At 41.6% G+C, this 27888-nt stretch overlaps 1 protein-coding gene across 4 annotated transcripts in view; it reads left to right on the forward strand.

Annotated features, from left to right (window-relative positions):
• The window catches only part of FAT3 (FAT atypical cadherin 3), a 698441-nt gene extending 672144 nt beyond the window's left edge, over window positions 1-26297 (forward strand). For 2 of the 4 annotated variants that reach the window (XM_073020268.1, XM_038005353.2), the window contains exons 23-28: window positions 10945-11098; window positions 12964-13619; window positions 17200-17313; window positions 19406-19465; window positions 20082-20117; window positions 20716-26297. In XM_073020268.1, the coding sequence (XP_072876369.1) occupies window positions 10945-11098; window positions 12964-13619; window positions 17200-17313; window positions 19406-19465; window positions 20082-20117; window positions 20716-21338 (1643 nt within the window). In that variant the 3' untranslated portion in view covers window positions 21339-26297. The remainder of the gene's footprint in view (window positions 1-10944; window positions 11099-12963; window positions 13620-17199; window positions 17314-19405; window positions 19466-20081; window positions 20118-20715) is intronic. The other 2 variants (XM_073020270.1, XM_038005355.2) reach the window with 2 other exon arrangements.
• The last annotated feature ends 1591 nt before the right edge of the window (window positions 26298-27888 follow it).

Genomic DNA, 27888 nt, shown 5'->3' on the forward strand with positions numbered 1-27888 from the left:
TTATAAGGTTACTTAAAAGAAAAATCCTCTGAGCTGTGAGTGATAGTTTAAAAAGAACAATAAGACCAAGTCTTTAATGAAAGAATATTTATGCCTTCAAGAATTCCCTCTGGCTGCCAGGGAAGTCTAATCACAGGAAGAGACAGTGTCGTTCCCCCAGATCAAAGACTAGCCTGCGTGAAGTGTTCAAAGGGGAAATTTGGGCTAGAGATAGTAGAGGCAGGGAGCTTGAAATGAGACTCCTTGCACATGAGACTAATAACAAAACTTAACTGTTTGAACATTTTCTGTTGTTTGGACCCTGTGCTATGTGTTGCTCTAAAATTTCAGGACACGTGTTTTAGCATAAGCATCCCCTTGACCACTGAAGAATCCTGGAGTATTGGTCATTGGCTCTCCTGGTGGCAGACTCCAGTCTCAAACTGAGGCTATCCTAGTACATTCAGAATTGTTAAAGCAGGCAACACACAACAAGAAGCATGTTTCTTTCAGGGATGCAGGATTCTGCCCCAACCACCTCTAAGCCCAATCAAACCCTTGGCGTGAAAGTCAGGGAGGCCACAACTACTAGCTTGGAATGACACAGTCAGCAGGTTTGATCAGCATTATAACTCTTGCTGTCCCAGGAGCAGGCCATAGGAACCTCAGGGGAGTCAGATTCCAGAACACTGACTTGTAATGAGAGTATAAATATGACTCTATAAACCAACCACAGAGAGAAGGCTCTCTCTCGGTAAAGCCTTAAAATTATATGTATTTCATAAACATTAACTGGAAATAGCAACCACTGTGGAGAAGCCGTGACTAGGTCCCATTGTGATCCCTGCATTTCCAGATGCAGTGGGCAGGGATCAGCCCAATGTCTGAATAATAATATATCAACACCCACAGTTTGAATAAGGAGTACTCAGTCCTCCATGCCTTATCATGCTTAGCTCAAGCCCATTAATGGAAAACACATTTGAAGCCAGGCAGTCACCATGCCATAAATAGTCATTCAGGCAGCATGGCATGAAACCAGAAGCCTAACTCCTGAAATGGAAACTTGGGGAAATTCTTAATGGTAAGAGCTACCGCTTGTTAGACTCTTACTATGTGCTTAGTACTGTGATAAGTGCTTACCTTGAAGGTGCTTATGCCATGGGACATTTAATTCTCACCACAGTACTCTGAGGTCAGTACTATTCTCTCCCACCTACTCACCCTCATTTTACAGATAAAGAAATAGGCCAGAGAGGCTGTCAGTAGCCTGGCATCACATAGCTAGTAAAGTGGTGAAAGCACACTGGCTGGGTGCAGTGGCTCACACCTGTAATCCCAGAGATTTGGGAGGCCAGGAGTTCAAGGTTATAGTGAGCTATGACCATACCACTGCACTTCAACCTGAATGGCAGAGCACGACCTTGTCTCTAAACAAAAATTAGTTTCTCAAAACAGTATGTAGTGGTATTGGTTTATATTTTTTCCTTAAATGTGCAGTGGTTAAAAAGAAAAACAAAAAAATATTTTAAAAGTGGGAAAGATGGGATTTGATCCATGTTTGTGGACCCCTTCCCCACCAGCCTGTACTATTAACTCTCGCTACTCAGAGTGTGTTCCAGGGACCAACAGCATTGGCATCACTGGGAATGTTGGAAAGGTAGCATCTCAGTTCCCACCAGAAATCCACTGAATCAGAATCTGTATTTTAACAAGATCCCTAGGTGATAGAGTGATTTATCTCCCTGTCTCTGAACTGCCCTGAATCCTGGGGAAACTTCGACTTTTTTTTTCTTGTATTGTATATAATGGTTCTCAAACTCTGAGATGCATCAGCATCACCTAAGGACCTTGTTAAAATGAGACCTTATTATAGAAGACCCATTTGACTGCTATTTACTTGCCTCCAGTATTTGCTGTCCACATCAGGAACTTTCTGCTAGGTCACTGAATCATATTTGCAGACTTCTGAACTTCCCTACCAAGAAAATGTATCAGTTGGAAGTTAAGGGGAAACAAGCAAACATACAGAATCTGAATTGGCAGGAGTGGAATTCAGGCATCTCTATTTTTAACAAGCCTCCAAGGAGTTCCTATGCACACCCATTGTTTAAGAACCACTGACATTTGAGAATCCTGAAAACTCTGTATTTGAAGAAGTGCAAGTCAGTGGATTCCAGGAAAGGTAAACAGACATAGGAAATTCAGGAATTAAGAGTCAGATGCACAGCCTGCACTTGGGAAAAAAAAAAAAATAGTATAAAGATGGAGCTTTGTAACCCAGTCAGGAGATTTTGGTAACTCTGAACTCCCTTTCAAACATAAGAGTAATAGTGTCTGCCACTTTCTCTAAGCAGTTGTGAGTATTCTCTCTGTCAAATTGCATGAAACAACAAGTTCTTGGATGTTGCAAATAGTTTGCATAAAACTGTTTTCAGTAGCACTTTGGATCATGTTTTGCTGAATACTTCGTGTCCCTAACTTGTAAAAATCTAGATAAATTTAGTACATCAAACTTTAATCAAGTACCTGCTTGGTTCTGAGCTCTGTGTTGAATTCTGGATCCTATTGCTTTCTCTGTGACCAATGGATGCCACTGATGTGGCCTCCCTCTCCAAACAGCTGGTTTAAGGGAATTGAACAGGGTTCCCATACATGCTCCGCCCACTGGCTCACTGAGCTTTGAGAAGGGAGAGGTCAAACTCCCAGTAAATATGCTGTGGACATAATTTGGCTGAGCTTTTCAGCTTATGGAAAAAAAATTTTCTGGGTGACTGTCTTCTAAATACTGACTTCGTCTTATATTTTTGGTACCTTGGAAAAAACCTCATTGTAACAGCATCAATAATTATAGACACTAATAGAAATGCTCAAACCCTAAAGTAGGTTATGTGCAGATACATACTAGAAGGTGAGAATTTACTGTGTGGCTAATGTTAACACATTAAAGGTTTCCAGATCCTCAAAGACAATATTAGAGGCTTGGCCCAATATACAGTATATAAAATGTGAGTCAGCTTTCCTAAGGGAAAAAGTCTCACCTTCAAATTAATTTTTGTTTTACAAGGTCTAAAGGTGTTGAATGTACCGTTTGGTGAAAGAGAAAAGTCAGAATGACTAAAAGTTGAAATGGCAAAGTAACTTCAGCTGCAACAGGGCTTATGCTCACTCATAATTAGCATCTCACATGATAACCTATCCACTAGTTTTCTCATACTAATTGAGGCTCGCATGGACTAGAGGTTTGGATGTTTCCCAGTCTTCAACCTAAACATCAGCATAAAAAAACTCCCATGATTTCCAGTTGTTTGGTTTATGAGCAATACAGAGAAGAAGCTGATTTCAGGATCTATAGTAATTAACAATAATTACAACAATAAAGCACCTAATGTTGTGTGCAGCATTGTGGTTTGTGAATCCAGGAACCTTATTATTCTCCATGAAGTGAGTATTAGTGAGCCTCATTTATCAGATAAAATAAGGAAGTTCCTAGAGGTCAGGCCATGGTCACACCCAGGTGGTGGGTAACACCAGAACCTAAACTTGTACCCAGTGCCTCACCACCACATCACAGCCACGCCCCCGAGTCTTAGAAGTTCTTGGAGTTTCTAAATGAAGTCCGTAATTCAGCAAGCAGAGTGGTTGATGCTGACTTCAGATCCCAGGGACTAGTTACACATTTGTCATTATTTCTATTTTTGTGCAGTAGGCAGATGTTTCCTTATCAGGGCAGCCAAACCTGATCAGAATGATGTTCACCTACACTGGCAAGCAGGGTAAAGAGTTCAAACCATAACCTGGATGAATCGGTTGGAAAGGAGTAAGACAGGAATTATCTTGGTTATTTGCCTACACAGCCCAAATTAATGCTATAATTGCCTATACCATTTCCATTTTTGCATTTAATAGGTTTTGCAATGCTCTTCTTTGAGCAAGGAAAGGAGGATTCATTTTAAGTTGCTCTGGGTGCAGATTTCAAAACCATCTGCATCTGCTATAACTAGAAGGATTGTAAACAGAAACACAGCTTTGAGGCAAGATTTAAAAATACACTTCTCATTTTGCCAGGATGTGAGGGGAGAGAAGCTATGACTCTTTGGTACATGTATCTCCACCCTAGTAGGACCATTTCCTTTCTAAAATCTGAGAACTGGCATAAAGTGCATCTGCCACTCATTGACTGTGTAACCTTGTGAAACCCATCTTATTGACGCTTCAGTTTTCTCATTTGTAAAATAACTACAATAACAATACTTATGGCATATGGTTGTTGTAAGAATTAAATGAGATAGAATACACAGAAAGTTCTTAGAATTTTTCACATCACGTGATAAGCTATTATTCTTGTGAATTATTTCCTTATTTGATATTCTCCCCTCTGAACAAGGAAAAAAAATCAACTTTTTAAGAATACACTGAGATTAACCATTGATATTTTTCTTTCACATTTACAAAAGTGTTAACTATTATTTGTGATCAAAAAATGCCTAGGTATCTCTTAGAATTTTGTTCACCTTATCTGTGTTTTATAGCAACATATGGTAATGCTTGGGAAGAGTAGAAACTTTTTATTCTGTTATCTTTATTATATAATGATGATTGGATTCCCAGAAGGAGTGTCTAAAATTGTCCATCTCACCGTATCTTATCTGCTTCCTGGAGACTGATGGGAAGTAACCACAAGCTCTTCTTTCTTATCCCTAGAAAGTAATGAGCTTGGACTCAGTGACAAGTTCTAATACAGTCTTGTAGAAAGATTTGAGAATCAGAAAGCCCAGAGTCAAGTTTAAACTCAATCTCTTACTAATGTATGTTGAGACGGAGTTTCGCTCTTGTTGCTCAGGCTGAAGTGCAATGGCGTGATCTTGGCTCACCACAACCTCCACCTCCTGGGTTCAAGCGATTCTCCTGCCTCGGCCTCTCAAATAGCTGGGATTACAGGCATGCGCCATTATGCCTGGCTAATTTTGTATCTTTAGTAGAGATGGGGTTTCACCATATTGGTCAGGCTGGTCTCAAACTTCCGACCTCAGGTGATCCGCCTGCTTCGGCCTCCCAAAGTGCTGGCATTACAGGCATGAGCCACCACACCCGGCCGACTATATGTTCTTGAACAAACAGCTTAACCTCTCCAGCACCCCTGGGAGTTGAGATGTTAATGAGGCCTATTCTTTTTCCTTCATAGGATCATTGTGATCCTTCATAGAATGACTGAAAGTGATTTAAAAACACTAAAGCATTAGACTACTTAGTATCATTGTGACTACTAGCGAATGATAATAATCATTATTGACATTTTTAAAATTATTAATAATAGGACTCATACCAGGATAATGAGATTATAAATACTATTTTTTGAGAACAGGTTAATTTTCATAAACAAGCCTTTTCACAGAGACTGAACAATAGATATCACTCTTCTTTCATTAAAAAAACAAACTAATCTGACCACTTTTTAAAAATTCCAGTGGCTTTTCCCTCTCATTGTGTTAACATAAAACTCCTCCAAATTTAAAGTTATAAAAGCAAGATTTCTTCCAAATGACTCTGCCTCCTATGCCCCAAAGGTTTGCAATCATAAGATCCTAGACAGTTTGCTGCTCTTTCTGATAAACAGAGAGGGTAGTAAAGTGTAGTTGTTAGAAATACAGTTCAGGACTCAGGAGCCAGACTGCCTGTGTTCAAATCCACACCAACTTCGTGACCATGACAAAGCAATCAGCTTCTCTGTACCTCAGTTGCCTCTTCTATAGCATGCTTCTAAATGGAGTTTTTCTGTCTTTGTATCCTCAGTGCTTGCCATAGTCCCTATTCCAGGGGAGAACTGGTAAACCAGTTCTCTAAAAATAAAAGCCCTGATTTGTAGCATTTGCTGATGACTGCGGTGTAAGTACTTCCACCATGGCTGATGTCAGGCTACCCGTGGTTTAACAACTGACCTGCCAAATTCCTGAATATTTAACAGTCACCTCTTGGGACCCTGTATGAGCTGGCACCAGCCACACCACCATCTATGACTTAGGCACTCAGTCAGTGTGGATATGTTCATCAGTCAAGCTGGCTGCTGCATCAAGTAGTGCTAGATATTCCACAGAAGATGATGAAAATGACAAAATTCGGAAGGAACTGTGTGTGAGTAAAATAGTGCTCTAGAGGTAGTTTCTTATTTTAAATTCTGATTTTCCAAGGCACAGAGACATCAAATTGCTTCTCTGCCATCAGATCAAAAATCAGTCCCATGACCTGAGTTAGAATCCAGTTTCCAAGATAGTGATTTAAATGTCCCTTAGATCTGGACAGCCCTCTCCTGCCCCCATGTGCTTCTGATATAGTTTTATTTAAGAAGCTGTCAAACACTTGCCAAAGAGGAGCTGGAGAGGGAGTTTTTGCTGAGTTTATCTACCTTGCCTTGGACTTCCCCCATTCCTGACTTTCCTCCTCATCATTGATGTGCTTTTCAGGGTCCTGTACTGTGGTTGTCTAAGATTAGAGTCTAAAAAGGAATCTAATTCCTCCTCACAAGTTACTCTTTGTCTAAAGGCATGCCATCATAGCCAACGACTAGCCAGGTGACACAAAGAAGCATTTTTCCCAATCGCAGCTGCCTTTGACAATTTTCAATTCTATTAAGGTGAGCAATTTCCCAAATCAGCATAACTTCAAGCCAGCATACCTCAAACTTCTGCCTCTACCCAGAGACCTCAGGCTGGCCTTCTGTAGACATAGCTGGCATCAACAGTGGCCTTTCCTTAGGAGCTCCTTGGCCTTTCCTTGGCTTTGCATTTAAGGGCATTCTTTTTCTAATATGTGTGTGTCTCTCTCTGAGCCTCAGTCTCTTACCCTCTGTGTTTCTTGTTGCCAGGAAGGCTGGGGCTCTGTAGTCTCCTCTACTTGGAAATAAATAGATTTCTCTCTTGGTTCCTGCACCTGCCTCTTGAAGATAAGATTTTCTCTCTGTAAACCTATGAACACACACACACACACAATCATTCTTCCTTCTGTACATGGGAGTTATCTGTAATGGGGATTCAGCAAAACATCCATGAGACCATATGCCATTTCAAACCACACATTTCTAACTATCTTGTATCTATAGCGATCAAGCTATATAATCCCAGCATCAGTCACTGACAAATTTGGAAGAGGAGAAGCCCAAGAGCCCTTCCAGTAAGAGTGAGAATGGTTCCTTGCAGTACTTACAAAAGGTCTTAGATATGGGGAAAGCCTTTTTGGCCACTTCAGGTTAAGGGTGGCAGCTTGCTGTTGCAACCCCACTACTATGGAAGTAAAGTTATTTTTATATGAGTCATAAGCCCATAGAAGTGAGGAGAATGGGGAAGTAGACAACACCAACACAAGTTTGGAGGTGGAAGGCAGAGAGACAGGTGGTAAAGAAGAAAGAAAGAAAAGAAGCTCTTAGAGACCTGGATTCCAGCTGGTACAAGGGACTGAATTCCGAAAAACTCAGGGGACTGAATCCCCAAAGACTCAGGAACTGGAGGCACCAGTTACTTCTGAAGGGGAAGAGATGGGGAAAAGAGCTTAAAATAAGAATTGCTCAAAACAGTTTAGAGGCAGTCAGGATTCAATCCTGATTCCTACCCTCCTTCTGCACAAGCAGGCAATCGCTCCCCCGATGCTATGTGTGGTGATGTTGAAATGCAGGGTCTCAGGTCTGGAGCATGCCAGACACTGTGCTATACAGGGGTTAAAGTAAATATGATGTGCTCATTGGATGCTGAGACTCACAACCACCCCTGCTCTGCCACCACCCAACCTCCCAGTGTTAGAAACCAGGCCTTTACCTTCCCTCTGAGCAGATGATAAGATGAGCCGTTACTAGGGAAAATGACCATGCCAAAGCTACTGACTCAGTTTCACAGTTGCTGAGCCCCATTAATGTGCTCAGAGCTTCTCATCAGATTTCTAGTTTTCTATTGCTATACTCTTCAATGCGAACTAATAAGCAATGGTTACAAGTAAAGAAATCCTCTCATTTGGAAGATAGAAAATGTATTAGAGTTCTTCAGAGAAGCAGAAGCAATAGGAGATATATGCAGCTACTCCTCAACTTATGATGGGGTTATATCTCAATAAACTCGTCATAAGTTGGAAATATCTTAAGTAAAAAATGCATCTAATACACCTAACCTACCAAACATTATAGCTTAGCCTAGCCTACCTGAAACACATTTCTACAGAATATATATTGCTTTCACACCTTCATAAAGTCAAAAAATCATAAGTTGAACAATCATAAGGCAGAGACCATTTGTGTATATACATGAGCATGTGCACATACATAAATGTGGAGAGACACTGATTTCAAAGAATTGGCTCGTGATTGTGTGAGCAGGCTGGCTGGTTGAAAATTCATGTAAGAGTTGATTTTTCAGTCTTGAATTCAAAATCTGCAGAGTAAGCCAGCAGGCGGGAAATTCAGGTAAAATTTCTTCCATGTTACAGTCTTGAGGCAGGATTCTTTCTTCATAAGTCCTTGAACTGAATAATGAGGCCCACCCAAATTATGGAGAGTAATATATTTCATTTAAAGGTAACTGATTATAAATTTTATCATACCCAATGAGACTGACAGCTAAAAATAGAAATAAATAAATAAATTGATAACATCCACAAATACCCAAATACCTTCATTGCAACATCTAGACTAGTGTTTGACCAAATATCTGGCTATCAATAGGCTACCCAAGTTGACACATAAAATCAAATATCACAGAGACCAAAACAAAGAAACAAAGAAAAGCAACTTGGAAAAAACTGCAGGGAGAAAACTTCATAAAAGTATTATTAATATCCTCAGACAGATAAGAGAAGATACTGTAACCACAACCTAGAAGCAGGATGTTACATGTGAAAAAAAATAAAATAAAAACTCAGTGCACAAAAAAAGTTCTTGGAAAATGACAAATTAATGAAAATCTCAATAAAAGTGAAGGAGATAAGAAACTCTCACAAAAAGTAAAGCAAAACCTCACAGAGATGTAATATAAGAGAGAAAAAATAAAATTAGAGGAAGGTCCAGGAGATCTGAGATCCAAAAAATAGAAGTTCCATAAAAACAGAATAGAGAAAACAAAGGAAAATAAATTACAAACAAAATAATAAAAGAAATTTTCCCAAAGTGAAAACACAAAAATTTCCAGATTGCAAGAGCCCACTGAGTACCCAGTATTGGCTGAAAGTAAACTCATATAAAGTACATCACTGCAAAATCTCAGAAAATTGGAGGCAAACAGATCCTCCAAGATGTTCAAGGCGGAGGGGGGGAAATTACATACAAACTCCAAGAACCAAAATGACTTTGGATTTCTCAAAAGCAACATGGAGGGATTGCTTATAATTTTTTACACAACCTAACTGTCAAAGAGGTGTCAGGGTGAAGTAAAGACATGTTCAGCTATGCAAAGTGTCACCAGATTTCCTTCCTATAAGCCCTTTTGGAGGAAGTAACTGTGGAATGTGTTCTAGTGAAATGAGAGAGTAAACCAAGAAATAGGCAGACAGGTGATACAGGACTCACCAGATCCAACATGGGAGAGCAGGAAAGCAGGGCCAGAGGGCAACATTCAGGGTGGAGCCAGTCAGAGGGCCTCAGGAGAGACTAATTCAGGGGATGAAAATACAAGGAAGCAGAGACAACTAAACTCAGAGAGACCTGATTGATGAAGAGTTTCTAGTTAAATCAACAATCAACATTCAGAAATAAGCAAGCGAAAACACTGGATATTTTTTAACTCTAGGGAAAACAAGTTATGCATGAATATAAAAATATAATCGAGCTTACTACAGGACTTAGCTGCAGATAACATTTCATTGTCATCATAATGCAAACACTGATCATTGACTTAACCAAAATTACAATACTACAATATATTGTGAGATTGGGTCAGCACAAGAGGTATTCCTATGTGGTGAGGCTAAAGGTTTGAAATTAAAAAAGCATAGTGGAAAACGAATAGAAAATGCCTAACACTAAAATAATCACAAAATAGTCAACTACTGTGGAAGGAAATATTGAAATACGAAAAGGAACACCCAGGTTACTTTGAAGGAAGTGTAAATGGGAGGGAAGACTGCTGGTGGACAAAATAAAACTTGTAGAACTACCTTCCTCTTTACTATGTGCATGTATACCTGTAATTTAAAAAAACAAATCTTATGGTTTGTTTTTTTTTTTTAAAGGAGGGAAGAAAGAACACCCTTACTGGTTATTCATCCCTTCCATCTCGAGAGATAATGCATCTCGAGAGGTCGATAATGCCTCTTTCCACATCTGATATTTCATATTCTCTGTAGTGAGGATATTATATTACTAGCAATTTCTGCATGGTGAGCTTATGAGGGGAGAAAGTGAAAAAAATGCAAAAATCAGGATCAGACCAGGGGAGCTGGGCAAAGGCTGGAATTCTTTCCACTTCCCTGTGCCTTTGCCAATCTGGGGTTCATTTGAGTTGAGAAATATCATTTTACCTGCTCTCCCCTCATTCCCTCTCCAGGTGGGATTTCAGTACTTGGCTAAGGAGAAAGAGCACAGGAGATAGGACAGTGACTCAGGAAAGGAGGTAGCGTGGTATCAATAGTAAACCACTCCTATCTGGAAGCATCTGCCTTGTGCAATAATAGTGTCGGGGAGAAAACATCTTCCTCCCCATCTTGGATTCTGCTCTTGAAATCTGTCCCTTGGGAAGGTCTTACAATTCTCACTAGCATTCGTGTTATGTGGTTAATTAGGTGAATTTTTGTGGGCTAGCAGGAAATCCAAACTGCAACTTGGCATTTTAGTGGCAAGATGTTTCAAACAATCAATTTGCTATCCACCTTTGGAATTTGGGCCCTTCCTATGATACAGTTCAACAAAGAATTAGGAGGACATATTGTAGCTGAGTCCAAGCACTCAGCCCTAGCAGGGGCATCCGTGGCTTATGAGGTCCTCTGTTTCCCCAGGCTATCAGTGTACCTGTCTCTCACAGTTTACGGGGAGAAACTGTGAATCTGAGATTACAGCCTGCTTCCCAAACCCCTGCCGGAATGGAGGATCCTGCGATCCAATAGGAAACACTTTCATCTGCAATTGTAAAGCTGGGCTCACTGGAGTCACGTAAGTGAGATTATATAAGTGTCTTTCTCTACATTGTTCTTTATTGCTGCAACAAACCAGTAAGCAATTAACGAAGATAAAATATTTGCCACTAATAGTAAAGGCAAAGGGTTAACATCTGCACGAGACATATAAGGAGTGCTTACAGGTGACTAAAATGTTAATAGGAATTATTTCTGGGTAGTAGGGTCATGAGTAATTCATATTTTCTACTTTATGTTTCCCTGTATCTTCAAAATTGTGTATGATTACTATGTAGTTTGTAACTAGGAGAAAAGAAAGTCATCTAGGCCACCTAATATTTCTATTATAATTCTGAGGCAGACACACTACCCATTTCCGCAGAATCCATTAACTGGACTCTACTGCCTATTGTTTTTTGATCATTCTGAGAAACTGAAACTTACCTTCCCTTTGCAAACCTTTCTTTCCCTAAGAAATAAATAAATTAAATGTTTGCCAAAAGGAAAGAGACCATTTTAAATTCCTAGTAAAATGCCACTTTCAGCCATCCTTGATCGTTTTAGAAGCATATATATGTAATCTCAAGCAAGTGATATTCTAATTACAGATCAGTTTTATGTATTCATTAGAGCAAATCTCCCGAGGACTTTACCAGGAAATACTTAGCTGACTTTGAATCGTTGGATGTAATTTAAAGTAATAAAGCGGCATTTAGTTTTAAATACTCTGTGATTCTGACAAATTTCCGGCTGACCTCACCTCTATCTGTTCAAATTAGGGCCATTTGGGTACATTTTAAAAGGTAGATTACCAAAAATATAGGTGATCGGACCTTTTAAATGAACATATCAGAACAATTGCTAAAATAGAGAAAAGTGAAAAAGAAGGTCTATGTTCTCAAATATTATTAAGCTAAGAAAGAATAAGACTGAAACACTTGCCTTATAATTATGCTCAAAGTGAGCCATGGATTGCTTTAAAGAGAATAAAATTGATTTAATTATTTTTTGTTAGAATGCTTTAGTCATTTTTCCTAAAAATCTACATGAGTATTAGCCTTTAACATAAGCACAGAATGTTGAAGACATGTAACCCTCCACCCACCCACCCCCTGCATCCCCCAGCTTCCCAAAGGGACCAAAAATTACCGTAGCCATTAGAGGAAAATGTCAGAACCAAAGACTTTCCTCTGGGGGAAAACCTATAACCAATATATAGATTCACAGCTCTTTGTCTGCAATTCTACAATCCCAAAAGCTCTGCGAACTTAAAGGGTTTGGAGTATGTTAGTGGCAAACTAATTGGGTGGCAAAACCTGTTCAAAACTGTTCTAAGTCTCTTTCTACTCTTTATTTCTCTCATTTAGTGTGAATATCCATATGTTTCACTGCAGAAACACTGGTATTTTTGATTATGGGATACTACGGCCAGCACCAGTTTCTGTGAGGGGGAGGAGTATTTTACATAACGTGAAAGATATGTGCTGCATGTCCTTGCTAAAATTGCACAATTTTAAATTCTGAGATGCATCTCCTCCCGCGGATTTGGAGACCAGTACCTTTTCAATAGCATCTGTTATTCTTTCTCTTTCTCCTCCTCTCCTCTCCCACCTCAGTCTCTTCCTTTCCCCAACCCAGGTAGGAAAGGAAGACCTGGGAGAGATTGGGTTGGAAGGAACACCTTAACGCAAAGTGACGATTTGGGGACCACAGTGGCCATATAAATGCCTAAATTAGTTTCCCCTCCCCTCCCCGCCCCCACCAACCATCTTTGTCCTGCTTCATCTGTACCCTTTAGGTGCATCATTTTCTTTTAAAGATGTCTGTGTTTTCTCGAGCTCCAGTATCCCATCGTGTGTGCACAGGTCCTGACGGTGGGGAGGGGCTTCTGTGTCGCCGCAGGTGTGAGGAGGACATCAATGAGTGCGAACGAGAGGAGTGTGAGAACGGAGGCTCCTGTGTGAACGTGTTTGGCTCCTTCCTCTGCAACTGCACGCCGGGCTACGTGGGCCAGTACTGCGGGCTGCGCCCCGTGGTGGTGCCCAATATCCAGGCTGGCCACTCCTACGTGGGGAAGGAGGAACTCATCGGCATTGCCGTGGTCCTCTTCGTCATCTTCATCCTGGTGGTCCTCTTCATCGTCTTCCGCAAGAAGGTCTTCCGCAAGAACTACTCCCGCAACAACATCACGCTAGTGCAGGACCCGGCCACCGCAGCCCTGCTCAACAAGAGCAATGGCATCCCGTTCCGGAACCTGCGCGGCAGCGGGGACGGCCGCAACGTCTACCAGGAGGTGGGGCCCCCGCAGGTCCCCGTGCGCCCCATGGCCTACACACCCTGCTTCCAGAGCGACTCCAGGAGCAACCTGGATAAGATCGTGGACGGGCTGGGAGGCGAGCACCAGGAGATGACCACGTTTCACCCCGAGTCGCCCCGCATCCTGACAGCCCGGCGGGGCGTGGTCGTGTGCAGCGTGGCCCCCAACCTCCCCGCCGTGTCACCCTGCCGCTCCGACTGCGACTCCATCCGGAAGAATGGCTGGGACGCGGGAACTGAGAGTGAGTAGGAAGTGGTAATGCTCACCCCTCTGTGCTTACAGGGAACCTGCAGGGGGCGTTGTGCGAGGGCGCTGAGGGAAGGGAGAGAGACCCTGTGGGCAGAGCATTCGCTATGACGTGCTGGAGTGGAGTGTTCACACAGGCTCTGGAAAACTGACTTGGTTCCGATTCCCATTTACAGATGGGAGAAATGAAGCTCAGAGAGGGTAACATCATGAGCCCAAGGTCAGGCAGCTAGTTAGAGGCAATCGTACCCCAACCCAAGTCTTCCAGGCTCCAAAACCCATCCTCTTCTCACAATAGCGGGCCACTGGTCAAAGTGCAAAAGAAAAGAAGAAAGTAGACTAGTTATTGTGTATAAATTATAATAGTGTGTGTTTCTGGGCCTATGTACAAAGTGCAAAAAGCCACGTCAGTGATGTCCAGAAGTGCACTCTGGAAAGTTGGAAGAAGAGAGTATTCCCGGTCTTTAGAATGAAGACTTGAGAGAAGCAGAGGGGCACTTCAGTTGGACCGTGATGAGTTAAAGAGTCTGGGGAAAGGAGGATATTCCACTGTAGGGGGGACCCATGTGATCAGAAGAAAAGCAAGTCATTTCTTCTTGGCTGGAATGTAGAGACCATGAAACAAGAGGGGGATCCACAAGGCAGAAAGGTGGTCTGAGCCAGACGGTGGTGGTTGCCCCTTCACTTGGTCTCATACAGCAACATTCTAGGCACAGGGAAGAGCCACAGGTGCAAAAGTCCTGGGATGGGAAGAAGCTTGGTGTGTAGAAGAGCACAGAGGAGGTCGGTGCAGTTGGTGCTTGCATTTTAACAGCAACACTATTGCAGGTTTTTAACTAAGTGACTGGCATGATCTAATTCACATTTTTTAAAGCTGGCTCTGGCTGATCCTAGGAGAAGAAATTGAACAGGCTTTCTTCCCAAAGAGGGAAGAAAGCAGAGAGCAACTTAGGTAGTCTCTGTGAACATCTATGTGAGAGATTGTTTTCCCTGCTGTTAGTATCCATCACAAGGAGACTAAAGGAATCTTTGCTGTAACCTATAACTTCATCAGGACAAATGGCTTTATATCCCAGTAGTAGCTGTGTCCTAGAAGGCTATGGAAGGCTATGGTTATAGTACTGTGGCATATGTTGAGGGAGAAGCAGGGAGCAGAAAGGTTTCAGATGGAACTAGAGACCATGGGCAGCCAGGGAGATAAAGGTTTTCTTCATGGAGGAAGGGAGTATTCCTACTGATATGAATAAGATTTCAGTAGGACACTTTGGAGATGGCCTCCCAGGAACAGGAAGAAGCTCAGTGTAGAGTACACATAAAGGGTTACCCGAGAGATGTCTGCCTCTGTTATTCAGGTGAGAGGTCAAGGTTAGAAGTGAAAGTTTGAACGACATCTGCATGTAGGATGGTGGACTCTGTAGGAGGGTGAACTTACCAAGGGAACAAGAACAGAGAGGATGGTCAAACCAGGCCTCCAAAAGAACCCTGTAGATGACTGCATGTGGGCTTTGGGCAGAAGGGGAGGAGCCAGGCAAGGAGACAAACACTTTCCAACAAAGAAAGAAAAGGGAAAAGGAAATGGCCCCTGTCCAGAAGCCAAGAGAATGTCAGTAAGGTCATTAGTATTGACTACTGTGAAACTGCCAAGGAGGACACAGGCTAAAATAGATGTAGAGTGAGCTTGATGATGAGAGGAGTCTTAGCATCTCAAGTGCCTCTCAGTAGAGCCATCAAGGCAGAAGCCAGAATGCAAGGGTTGAGAACCAAGAGGTTTGATGAGAAAGTCAGGGCAGCAGGTGAATGTGAGGCACACTGCTGTGTGTTGCATCATCTCCTTAAACCATCACAGTGCCCCCATGTTGGTACCATTACCAGGCCATCATTCCATGGAGGAAAAAACTCCATTCAATGGGTGAAATACTCACCTGAGGGCACCTAACTAGCAAAGGAGAAGTCGGGATTAAAACCTGTGCTCTTACCAGCACTGTTCTTGGGAGCTTTGGTAGGAAGGAAGGAGAGCGGTATTAGAGAAAGAGGATTTCTTGGTGATAGCAGAGGGCCAAGGATGAATTCTTTCTATTCTAGTGCTGCCCCAACATGCTATCTGCTGATTCCATCTTTCTGTAGACACATATATTTTAAGCAGTTGCTCTTGAATTTCAGTCATAAATATATTCACTCTCAAATTATCTGTTGAGTTAGACTTTACTATAATCTTGCCAATCCAATAGCTAATAGGTTCTTTTTTATTTAGCAATAAAAAAGGGGGGAGTTGAATAAATGAAGGAGTGGAGAAAGGAGTTTTACGCTCAGCACTTCATTCAGCAGAGTGGATTATTTGTCATTTCCTTCCTTGTGTTCAGGGTTAGGCTTGTGCACACCTTGTGCTTTTTTGAAGCTCATCCTCATATTTTCTGCAATGTGGCTGTTAGGAGGTGAGTGTCTCCCTGGCATATCTCTCCACTTATATCGGTTGTTTAGCCAACTCCTGTGGCCTCAGCCTCTGACAGCAGATGCAGAGCCACCATGCCTGTTCCTAACATCGCCCTTTTTGGAAGAAACGTGATTTCTGTGGCCACAGAGAGGAACAAATGTTCCCTTAATCACAAGTCTGCATCTCTTTGTACCATTGCGTTACATGATGATTTGCAGCTCTTCCTGGTGATCACTGCCCTCCTCCCTTCCTGATGTGACAGCTTTATTTCCAGAATTCACTTCAGGCCAAAACTCACATTTCCCCCCAAAGTCTTGTTGGGTTGTATTGAATACATTTCCTTCTTTGTTAAGCAAGGCAGAGTTAGCTGGTGAGACAGTTTCTGGGCTACTAATTCATTTTGCATTTGACAACCTCAAGGTATAGGCTGTTTTTATTGCTTCCTTTAGTCCATCAAATAAGAAAGTAGCCCTGGTGTGGGTGTGTGTGTGTGTGCGCGCGCGCATGCACGTGCATCTGTGTGTTTCTGGCTGTCTTTGTACAGTAAAGAAGGAGGACATATATGGATAAGGGCATATCCACACCACTGCCAGCCCTCCTACCTGACACAGGGTGTAGAACATGGTCACTCCCAAAAATGATACAACACTGCCCTCTAGAAGGCAAAGCTGAAAACTCCACTCACTGTCCAGAGATGGAAGTTAGGATAAATGTAAAGGCATTCTTGCCTATAAAATATTTATTTTAAAAGTAATCTCATTTAACCTGGTGTTGACACCTCATCAGTTCATGTAAATGATGTAAATTAACTCTGAATGGCAAAGAGCAATGCAGCCACTTCATCCTCCTTTTACTCTTCACTCAGTTGCTTCACTTTGAGGAAGGAACAGCTACTTTTGGCTGTCAGCTGTTTGGAAGCTCATTTATTATAGGCTAAGGGTTTCAAATCCATAATGTAAATCACTTGATTGACAGACCTTTGCCCCCAATGGCACAATCAATTTTGTATTGTGGAGCTAAATTATTTTCTCTAATCAAATGAAAGAGCCTCAAGAAGTGAACTAGCTGGGAGGGTGGTGGGCAGGAGGAAATAGGCACAAGGTAACCAGTGTAATTTCTGCTTTCTCTTTGGCTGTCCACGAAGACAAAGCGGTTGATGACCCAGGAGAAGTGACCTGCTTTGCAGGTAGTAATAAAGGCAGCAACTCTGAAGTTCAATCCCTCAGCTCCTTCCAGTCAGATTCTGGTGACGATAATGGTAAGAAGTCATCAGATTTGTTCGGACTGGGTGGGTTCTGCTTCCTGTTCTGAAAGACCGTGGTTGGGAGGAGGGTGGTGTGACTGGCTTTGTTTCTCAACCTGTTCATGGACTTTTGAGCATGTTCACCAGGTTCCTGGTTTACTCCATTGTTGGATGTCATTGCCAAAGGAGCCCCCATTGAGCTGTCACTGTGGGCAGGCCCAGAGATCTGTATCAGGGGTTGATGAAGTTACCCTGGGCCTCCAGTAGTGAGTCCTCTTTGATTTGGTTCGTGGTGGAACTACTTCATCCCAAATGATATTCTCTAGCAGACAGAGTAATTTATTTCTTTTTTTATTTTACCAACGATCTCTTCCCTCTTCACTATATATCCAACATGCCCATCATTAGAAATTAGTTCAGAGACAAAAACCTTCTAATAGAACCAGTGGAATCTTCATTCAATTGAATCCCCCTTATAATCATTTGAGTTATGGGCTTTTGGAGAATTTATTAAAAACTATGAGGCAGCTCCTTAGAAAAATGCACATACACCCAAAATGTTGCATGCAATTTCTCATGGTTCACAGACTTTGTTGACACTCCAAAGCTGCTACTTCTACCTCTCGTGAACTTATGGTTATGGAGAGGGTGCTAATGCTGGACTGGGTTTTCTGAGCTGAGGAACCAGCTTCAGAGGATGGGTTGTTCTCCCCAAGGCAGGGGAGGGAAGCAGGAACAGTCATAAAACAGTGAGTGTTTTCAATGCGCTGGGTAAACCAAGAATAATTTCAAACAGTCATCCATAGAGACAAGCAGCCTTACCTTAGGTCATTTTCCCATTTGTCAGCAACTAGCAACAAATGGATACTTATTAATTTATGTAATCATTCAATCTATAAATCCTTGCTGAATTTTTTCCATGTGCTGAGTCCTTTACCCAGAGTACAAAATGAAAAATGCATAGCCCTTGCCTCCAAGGCAAATACAGAAACAGGTGAGCTCCAAGACCATAGAAGCAATCATGGAAGTAAAAGAGCCTATTTTCATCACCACTTTCAAATGCTGGCACTTCTGAGAAGTGCAGATGCCTTCAGTGTATCTGTCTGCTGGGACAACAAATCGTGTAACAGTGGATTTTTTCTGACCATTATCGGAAGGTCAAAGACACACCCCCAGATCTGTATGCCTTGATGTATCCTCTTTTCCTCTTCCCTAGCCAGAAGAAAAGCTGTGGCTAGTTTGCACTTTATATAGAAGCACCTAAGAACGTAGACAGTCCAGACTCCAGGCAGCAGATCCAACAATGATGCCTGGTTAACTGTTCTCCTGGACTCTGCTGTGTGCACCCTGAGGATCACACTCTTGCCTTTTTATGCTTAACATTCCAAGTTGGTCCCAAATGAGGCAGGTGGTGTTAGGAACTTTCATCAAACTGATTTTAAGCCTGATCACCTCTCCACAAGCTGTTGTACTGAGCATTAAGGCAACCCTTATAGACCACAGATATCTCCTTCTCTATTCTAACTATTTGAGAGGCCAAATGCTGACTTCTGTCCACACCTTACTGGTGGAAGCTAGGCCTTGGGTCGTTCTGGGCCATCAGTGGCATTATGTGACCGTGAAGCCATCAGCCCTGCAAAGGTTATCCTCTATCACTGGCATTTGGTTCAGAGCAGCATGACTGACCAACAAATAATTATCCCCGGGAATAGTGAGGTCTTCCTCTGAGAGTCTTTGGGAGTTGCTAATGAGAAATTAGCATGAGCTTGATGAGCCGCTGCCTTCCTAAATTGATTTTGCTAAGTCATGAGGGGTGAGTTTATGACCCAGCAATCATGACCGATCCTGCCTTTCAGGAGGACTGGCCTTGGATTTGCTGCCATTTCTCTTCCATTCCACAAATCCCGGGACCCTCTAGATAAAGGTGTCCACTGATACACTCCCTAACAGATTGTGGGGAGGCTTTGGGTGTTTGCATGCTGCACCTTCATTGTTGTTGTTGTTGTTGTTGTTGTTGTTGTTAAAATAAGTTAAGGCGTGTTTAAAATACACAACTAACCTGAAGCTGTCCTTCCCCTCCCTCCGATCTTCTTTTCCTGACCACAAGCCTCCATAGTGACTGTCATTCAGCTTGTCAACAATGTAGTTGACACTATAGAGAATGAAGGTATTTACTTTTTTTCTTCCATAGCATTTCTTGAAATTTTGCTTCCATGTTACTTTGGACTAGGAGTGATTTTAATGGATTGGCCACAGAGTGGGCAATGAACAGCTGGTTTCCGATGAGATGTGGGGTATTTCTCTATGGATCTGTTTTACAATTTTGAAAAAAAAAAAAAAACCTAGTTCATAATTTATTTTAAAAAAATATGGGGTACTCTCTTTATAAAATCCCTTTCAGGAGAAGAGCACCCAATTAGTTGCAATCCAGATTAATACTAAATTTACCTTTATATTCAACATGTGTTCATTGAGCTCCTACTATGAGCTGGGAATCCTTAAGAAATCATTCAGAGCTGCAATATTACGGATACTTATTTCAACCAGGTAACTTTTATTAGAAACTTAATAAAATCAGGGCCTGGCATAAATGTGATTTATCTGTTTTGTTTTGCTTTGTTTTTTTCCTAAGTAACAATGGGAAGAAATTAAAAAGGCTAAACTTATTCATAGCCCATAGGCCTTTAGGAGCATGTTTTTTAAAGTCATTTCAAATGTTCTGTTTTATCCCTCTTCATGTGGTTTGGATTGTCAGTTTTACTTTTCACTTTGTATTTAAACAGTGTCTGTCATGGACCAAGGACAGAACTACAACCGAGGTGACTGTGCCGCAAACCTAGCATAACTTTTATTTGTGTGTTTTGAATTGCTGAGTTCATTCTTACCCTGTTCCTGTCCCTCTGCCCTGATCTGAATTTTGCATGTCTCAGGTGTCTCGTGCGCTCAGTATTGGAGGTGAAAGCTCCAACAGCATTCCCCTCCTAGCCTCATCCTCTGTGCGTGTGTTTCACCCATTTGCCTGCACACCTTCCTGCCTCCTGTGGTCCACAGCACAGCTGATGGACCTCTCTGCAAGCACGTTGCCAGTCTCGCTCTGCAATAGCATGTGACTAGGAAGAGGGAGTGGGGACAGTGCTCAGGGGTCCTGGAACTGTCTCCTTGGCGTGCCCTCGCTCTTCATCTCACGGCATGGCTGAGTGTGAGGCTCTGCAGCAACCGGGTGTCAACCTGTCAGAGTTGCCATCGCCTTGTTCTCCGCAGGCCAAAGCATGACTGGCCCCATAGACCCTTGTAAGAAGCTTCTTAGGGTCTCTTGGATGCTAAAAATTGCATGTCAGGTCCCTCCCCTGCTCCTTTCCCAGCCATGCGCCAACTCCAGTCTAGAGGAAATTAACTGTCATGGTTTTTCTCTTGCAGCCTATCACTGGGACACCTCTGACTGGATGCCAGGGGCCCGCCTGTCGGACATAGAGGAAGTGCCCAACTATGAGAACCAGGATGGAGGGTCTGCACACCAGGGGAGCACACGGGAGCTGGAGAGTGATTACTACCTTGGTGGTTATGACATTGACAATGAATACCCACCCCCTCATGAAGAGGAGTTCTTGAGTCAGGACCAGCTGCCTCCCCCTCTCCCGGAGGACTTCCCGGACCAATATGAGGCCCTGCCACCCTCCCAGCCTGTCTCCCTGGCCAGCACACTGAGCCCGGACTGCAGGAGAAGGCCCCAGTTCCATCCTAGCCAGTACCTCCCTCCTCACCCATTCCCCAATGAAACGGATTTGGTGGGCCCGCCTGCCAGCTGTGAATTTAGTACTTTTGCTGTGAGCATGAACCAGGGCACAGAGCCCACAGGCCCAGCAGACAGCGTGTCTCTGTCCTTGCACAATTCCAGAGGCACCTCATCCTCAGATGTGTCAGCCAACTGCGGCTTTGACAATTCCGAAGTAGCCATGAGTGACTACGAGAGCGTAGGAGAGCTCAGCCTCGCCAGCCTTCACATTCCCTTTGTGGAGACTCAGCACCAGACTCAAGTGTAGATACCACATCTTGGGTAGTTCACCCTGTTTGTTACAGAAAAGTGGAAGCTGATTGGCTGGGCTTGTGTCCCAGTGGAGCATCGTCTGTGGAAAGAGAAGGGAATATGGTATTTTTCCACTAGAAACTTCTTCACAAGTCATACTGTCCCAACAAGCAAGCTTGATTCCAGTTGGGTGAAAATGAAAGGCTCAGAAATTGTTTTTGAGAGGTGTCTGGTAATCCTTGATGGAGGTACCTGTGTTCACGGCTAAAAATGCAAAGAGAGAAAAATTATTTCACCCACTAAGTTATATAGCCAGTCTTGTATGGCTTTGTGCAGTGTTGTACCCTGGAAAGTGTTACAGCGTCGGTCCTTGCAGTATTAAAAACTGGCAACAATCAAAGAGGCATTGTTGCATGTAATTTTGAGCCAATGAAATGAAAATAGTAGTAATGATTGTTGGAAAAGTTAGTCTCTTAGGCGAAAGAAAAGAGAAACAAATATTAAACAAACCAGAAAATGGGCTGAAGCCTTTTAAATCAACTCTATTTTTTTGATAAGCTGCCCAATTTTCAGCTATAAAATTAGGTTTGAATAACATGTTTAGTATGCTCAGTTATTTCTGTTTGCTTGTGTTAAGCATCCAATCTAATATAGTTGGGTTTTATGATCTTTGAGAAGGGTATCAATGAAGAGCAATGTGAGGCTTTTGGGATCCATTTGGTGGGTGGGGGAGGAAGTTGGAATTGTTTGAACATTAGAAAGAATGTGATTATCTGGTTGGTTTTGTGTTTTCTGGTAAATATTCCAGTCGGTAAATCTAACATTGCTACAGAAGTTGGCTTTGTTCGTATAGGTTCTCTACAATGAGATATTTTTAGGAGTTTAAGCAAAACTCACAAATTCAGGGAGGAAAAAAAAGAAAAAACGATACCTTCAAAGTTTGCAGCCTAGATAATCACAATTCTTGATAATGCAGAGGAAAGGTGTCTGTTACTTGAAATCAGTAGCGTCACCATTATAAATACAATTATGTTAAGAAAAGAAGAAAGTAGACTAGTTATTGTGTATAAATTATAATAGTGCGTGTCTGTCTGGGCCTATGTACAAATATGTGCTTGCACTCAGTAAGGCTGCTCTTGAGGAAAGCTAATGTGAAGGTTTTGGGAAATGGACCACGTTGAAAATTCTGTCAGCGAGCATGGCATACCTTTCAATTTCTCTGCTCTCGATGGTGTTAGAGAAACATCAAATGCCATATTTTACTCTGGTTCAGTTAACTTTATTTTGGTGCTGCCAATAAAGCAAAATTGTGCTTTTTTTTTTTTTTTTTTTCCTCGAGACAGAGTCTTGCTCTGTCACCTAGGCTGGAGTGCAATGGTGCAATCTCGGCTCCTGGGTTCAAGCGATTCTCCTGCCTCAGCCTCCCAAGTAGCTGGGATTACAGGTGTGTGCCACCACACCCAGCTAATTTTTTGTAGTTTTAGTAGAGATGGGGTTTCACCATGTTGACCAGGCTGGTCTCGAACTCCTGACCTCATGATCTGCCTGCTGTGGCCTCCCAAAGTGCTGGGATTACAGGCATGAGCCACCGTACTCAGCCCAAAACTGTGCTTTTTAAAAACAGTATTTTCTTATAATTTTCCAGAACTAACCTCTGTTTTTAAAATGTGTAATGTTTGATTACACCCTGGGATTCCCTTCTCATCTGTGGGCTTTGGCCATGATTTCCAAAATTAACAGGAGAATCATTCCACTGGAAATATAAAAATCTAGTCCTCAAAACTTAAAGTTGATAAGTTGAATGACTTTCCTCTTTTGCTTCAATCAGATGATGGCCGCCTGTGCAGTGGCCATGGTAAATATATGCATATTTGCACTATCTGCTTAATGAGCAAATCTGTGTCCACAGTTTCTGATGACATATGGCATTGGTGTGTAACTTGTACTGTCCCGAGTCTGTGCATTATTCACTCAGACATATTTTTAGTTATTTCAATTGCATTTAATCCACTTACTTCTTTTTTATGAGTCAGTGTTTCTGAAAGTTTATGCAAAAAAAAAGAAAATCCTTTTTCATTCCCAAACTTTCTAAGTAAGTGGATACACTTCACAGGTTTTTCAGCCTTTCTCTGCCTGTCTCTTGGTCAGACCTACTCATGGAGGCATTATCCACACTGTGGTCTTGAAATAAATGAATTTCACTAAGGCTGCTTTCGATAATAAAGTCTTTGGTATTTTTCTTATGTAAGAAGCACATTTGCAAGAGTCATGGAAAAAAATGTCAAACTAATGGCCTAGAATAGAGTCACTGCTACACTTTAAGTAATGCAATGACATAAAAACCATCAAAGTAAAACCAACAATTCATTTCTTGCCCCCAGGAAATATTAGAATGAGATTAATGCCGATGAGTCACTACTGCTTACACAGCATCTCTTCAAGGGAGAATGCCTGACTGACACAGTAATGAAAGAATAAATAGATCCTAATGCAGTCATGAAGCCACCGAAGAAAATTGTGCCCACCCTTTGCTGTCATCTATGTAAAATATCTCTTTCTTTGGGATATTGTCCCCTGATTTTCTGCAGAATAGCTCTGCAGCTAAATATATACCAGGCAAGCGTGTATTATGTTTTGATTCATTATCTTTAAACACATGCTATCTCTTCACTTTTTGGAAAGTTAGATTTCCCTGTAGATTATGAAATGCTTTGCAATCAGGCCAAGATGCTACTAGGTGGGGATGACCACTGATTCAAAACAGCTGGAAGAGTCCTATTTGCTAGTCCAAACTCCTTATTTTATCAAAGAGGAGACATACCCAGAGAAGGGAAGGGACTTCCCAAGCTCACAGAGGAAGTTAATTAGCTTAACAAGGACTAGAACCCATCCATCTGGCCAATATTCTTCTTACATAATATTGTTCACCCCTACACTGCCTTGAGCATGGGAGCCACCTGGTTCTGATGGACCTTCTGACTTCCACCATTCTTTCTTTGGAATATGCTATAAAAGGAAATTCATGGAGAATATTTTTCTGGAAGCCAGTTGATCTTATGTTTCCTTGCAGCCCCTCTAGGCAGAGGGGTTATAGAATTCACACACATTTCTGTAGACATTCATCGAAATGCTGCTTTTGCCAAATGAATGTTTGTATAATAGGGATGAAATGATAATTACAGAGTTCAGCTCAGACCAGTCATCAGTTGTAGTGAAACTTTGATTATACTGTTACCTACTGGTTGCATTTTTGGTTTTGGTTTTGCATTTTTTTCTTCCCACCAACACTGGCTACTCTTTGTCCTACCCCCTCCACCATGATGAACCATGTGGAAAATATTTAAATCAATTGGTGTCCTTCTCATTTTTCTAACATGTATGTGCCACCTCCTGGAAGCCATTTCCCATAATCTGTTGTAGGCACTTTACTAGTATTGCACACATTCTGGTTAGGTTGAGAATAGCTAGACTCTTGGTGCTCGTCATATAGTAAGCAAGAACTTGAGGGTAGTAAAAGGTGAATAAAGTGCATGCTTCGTTTATTCCCTTTCCTCTATGAATATTTTGCTGCTGCGTTCTAGTCTATGCCAGCTTTCCATGTACCCTTGACCTGCCTATTCATGAAATGCCATGTAAAAGACTTAGTAACATGAGTAGGTGGTCCATGCTTTGAGGTTCGTCCAATTAGAGAATCAATGTGAAAGCCTGGAAAGGGGAACTAGTTTGTGGAATGTGCCTGGAAATTTCCTTGGAAATTACTAGCACATTCTGGAAAAAAAGCAAGTAGAACATATCTACCATCAGTCCTCTCCTACTTACTTCCCACCCCACCCTACCCACACTGATGCTATGTTTGCATCATCAAAGTCAGGGGAATTGAGAAAAGAGATTATCAAAATAAATTATTAAAGATCCAGAAAACAGTTTTATGTGAAGTAATTCAGGAAGATCTAGTGTTCATTTTGCATGGATTGTCCAGGTAATTGTCTGGCTCTTCACTCCGCTGCCTTCCCAGTGCACAGGTATTGCTAAAGTGGTTAGGCTTTAATGTTTTATGTTTTTAGTTTCAAACCATGGGAAATGGAGATTTGAAGAGGCATTTATTCCGTGTCATCATTTTGTGTGCTCTGTGAGAAGGTGGTTATGTGTTTTTGCTGGTTTGTGTCCCACAGTGTTCAACTGCACATTATTCTGATGAAAATCCACAATGTCTTTGAGCTTCTGGTTGTGTAATGCTGGGGTTTAAAGTCACCATTTGTGGGTCTGTCATCAGTTAATATTTAGCCAGCTGGCTAAGAGATAGGAAAAGAATATGATATTTCTTTCCTTATGTAATAATGAAAAGCAATAATTAAAGTAGGTAATAATACACAAAGGCCATAATTAGTCTCTTCTAATGTTTAGAATGCACTTGAGAATCGTAGTCATTTGGAGCGTGTTTGGACCGATTAGTATGTACTGTAGTACACTTCTGGCAAACAAATACCTGAATTGCTACTATTTAACAATCTTATGAGCCCACACTACTGCATTTTGGGAGTGGCAAATGTGTTTGGAAATGGAAGCAGTTCTTTTTAAGCACTGTATCAGAGAGATTGTCTTGTACATTTGCCTGTTGCAAACAGGCTGGTTTGTAAAAGATGTATGTTTTGGTGTTTAAAATGTTTATAAAATTGTATATAAATGGTTTCAATTTTCCAGGCTTTTGTAGATACTATATTTGATGCCTATCAGGATGCTTTAATTTGGGGGGTCGAATATAATTGTGAGTCATCCACGCTGTTGGTCTGCAAACTTTTGAGGTAACTACACGCACACAAAAAAGGATTTTAGATTTGAATATGATGTTTTTTACTCATTTCAAAATGTACTGTAACCTTTCTTTGGTTCTTACTGTTTTCATTTAACTTTCTCTGTTTTCAAGAAAAATGTTTTTATTGACATTTGTAAAAAATGAATGTGTTTTGCCCAGTTATTAAGTGTTTTATTTTTATGCAATTTCAGAGTCACAATGAGGTATGTCATTCCTTCATACACACGCACATCCACCTCAACTTGCACACACATCACACACCAAACCTTATGCAAAGGGGAAAGCTAACACTTAGAGTGGATTTTGTCCCTTAAGAAAATGGATTGTTCCTGCATATATTGCTGGTGGCAGTATTCAGTCTTGTGTTCTTTTTCTTAAAAAAAAAAAAAAAAAAAAAAAAAAAAAAAAAGGAAAAGAAAAAAGAAAAGAAAAAAACAAAACAAAAGCAAACAAAAAAGAGACAGCCAAAAAAAAAAAAAGAAACAACAACAACAACAACAACAAAAAACTACAACAGTGTACAGGTTTGTAACTGCCAAAATTTGATGGTTAAAACAAGTTTTCAAGTAAAAAGAAAAAAATGAAACTAGCAATTGTGTTGACTCTTTTTAAGTGTTTCCTTTTCTTTATCTTTAACTTTAATTCATTGCTCACATGGTGTTTAGGAGGGCATATTCCACAGGGCATGGTAGAAAGACGTGGTACAGAACAAAGCTCTTTAGCCCTAGTCTACCCCTGAAAGAGAGGGGTCTCTAGTCTGAAAGGGATGTTTTAGTTTTGTTGTGTTAGTGTGGCTTCCCCGACCCCCCGAGGCTTTTTACGTCCAGAAAAACTTCCATCTGTCCTGGTACACATGTTGAAATCTTATGTAACTTCCTTTTTTTTTTTTTTTTTTTTTTTTTTTTTGAAACGGAGTCTCGCTCTGTCGCCCAGGCTGGAGTGCAGTGGCTGGATCTCAGCTCACTACAAGCTCTGCCTCCCAGGTTTACGCCATTCTCCTGCCTCAGCCTCCCAAGTAGCTGGGACTACAGGCGCCCGCCACCTTGCCCGGCTGGTTTTTTTTGTTGTTGTTGTTTTTGGTTTTTGTATTTTTTAGTAGAGACGGGGTTTCACTGTGTTAGCCAGGATGGTCTCGATCTCCTGACCTCATGATCCGCCCGTCTCGACCTCCCAAAGTGCTGGGATTACAGGCTTGAGCCACCGCGCCCGGCCATCTTATGTAACTTCTTACTGAGCACACACCTTGTGAGATTTTTTCCCTGGTGAGAAAATTGAAAAGAGTGCTGGAGGCTTGAACAAATAAAGATAATCAAGTCCTACATCTGTGGAAATCTAAGCACATCCCCACCTCTTCTAGACAACAGCTCCAGCACTCCTATCCCTCAAAAAAAAAAAAAAAAAAAAAAAAAAAAAGTTTTTTTCCAAAAGTTTGGGGCACAATTGGCACTTGAGCTTTCCTCCAAAAAGCTCCAGAAAATATTCCCTATGGAGTGAGGTCTGTTAAAATATACATAGAAGAGGTTAGAGACAGGGAGTAGGGCTCAAATTGATACAGCTGACCTTGAACAAGGCAGGTTTGAACTGCACAGGTACACTTAAATGCAGATTTTCTTCTGCCTCTGCCACCCCCGAGACAGCAAGACCGTCCGCTCCTTTTCATCCTCCTCTTCAGTCTACTCAATGTGAAGACAATGATGATGAAGACCTATATAGTGATCAACTTCCACTGAATGAATAGTAAATATGTTTTCTC

Source organism: Chlorocebus sabaeus, chromosome 1, assembly GCF_047675955.1.
Source record: "Chlorocebus sabaeus isolate Y175 chromosome 1, mChlSab1.0.hap1, whole genome shotgun sequence".
In the NCBI taxonomy this organism is placed as follows: domain Eukaryota; kingdom Metazoa; phylum Chordata; class Mammalia; order Primates; family Cercopithecidae; genus Chlorocebus; species Chlorocebus sabaeus.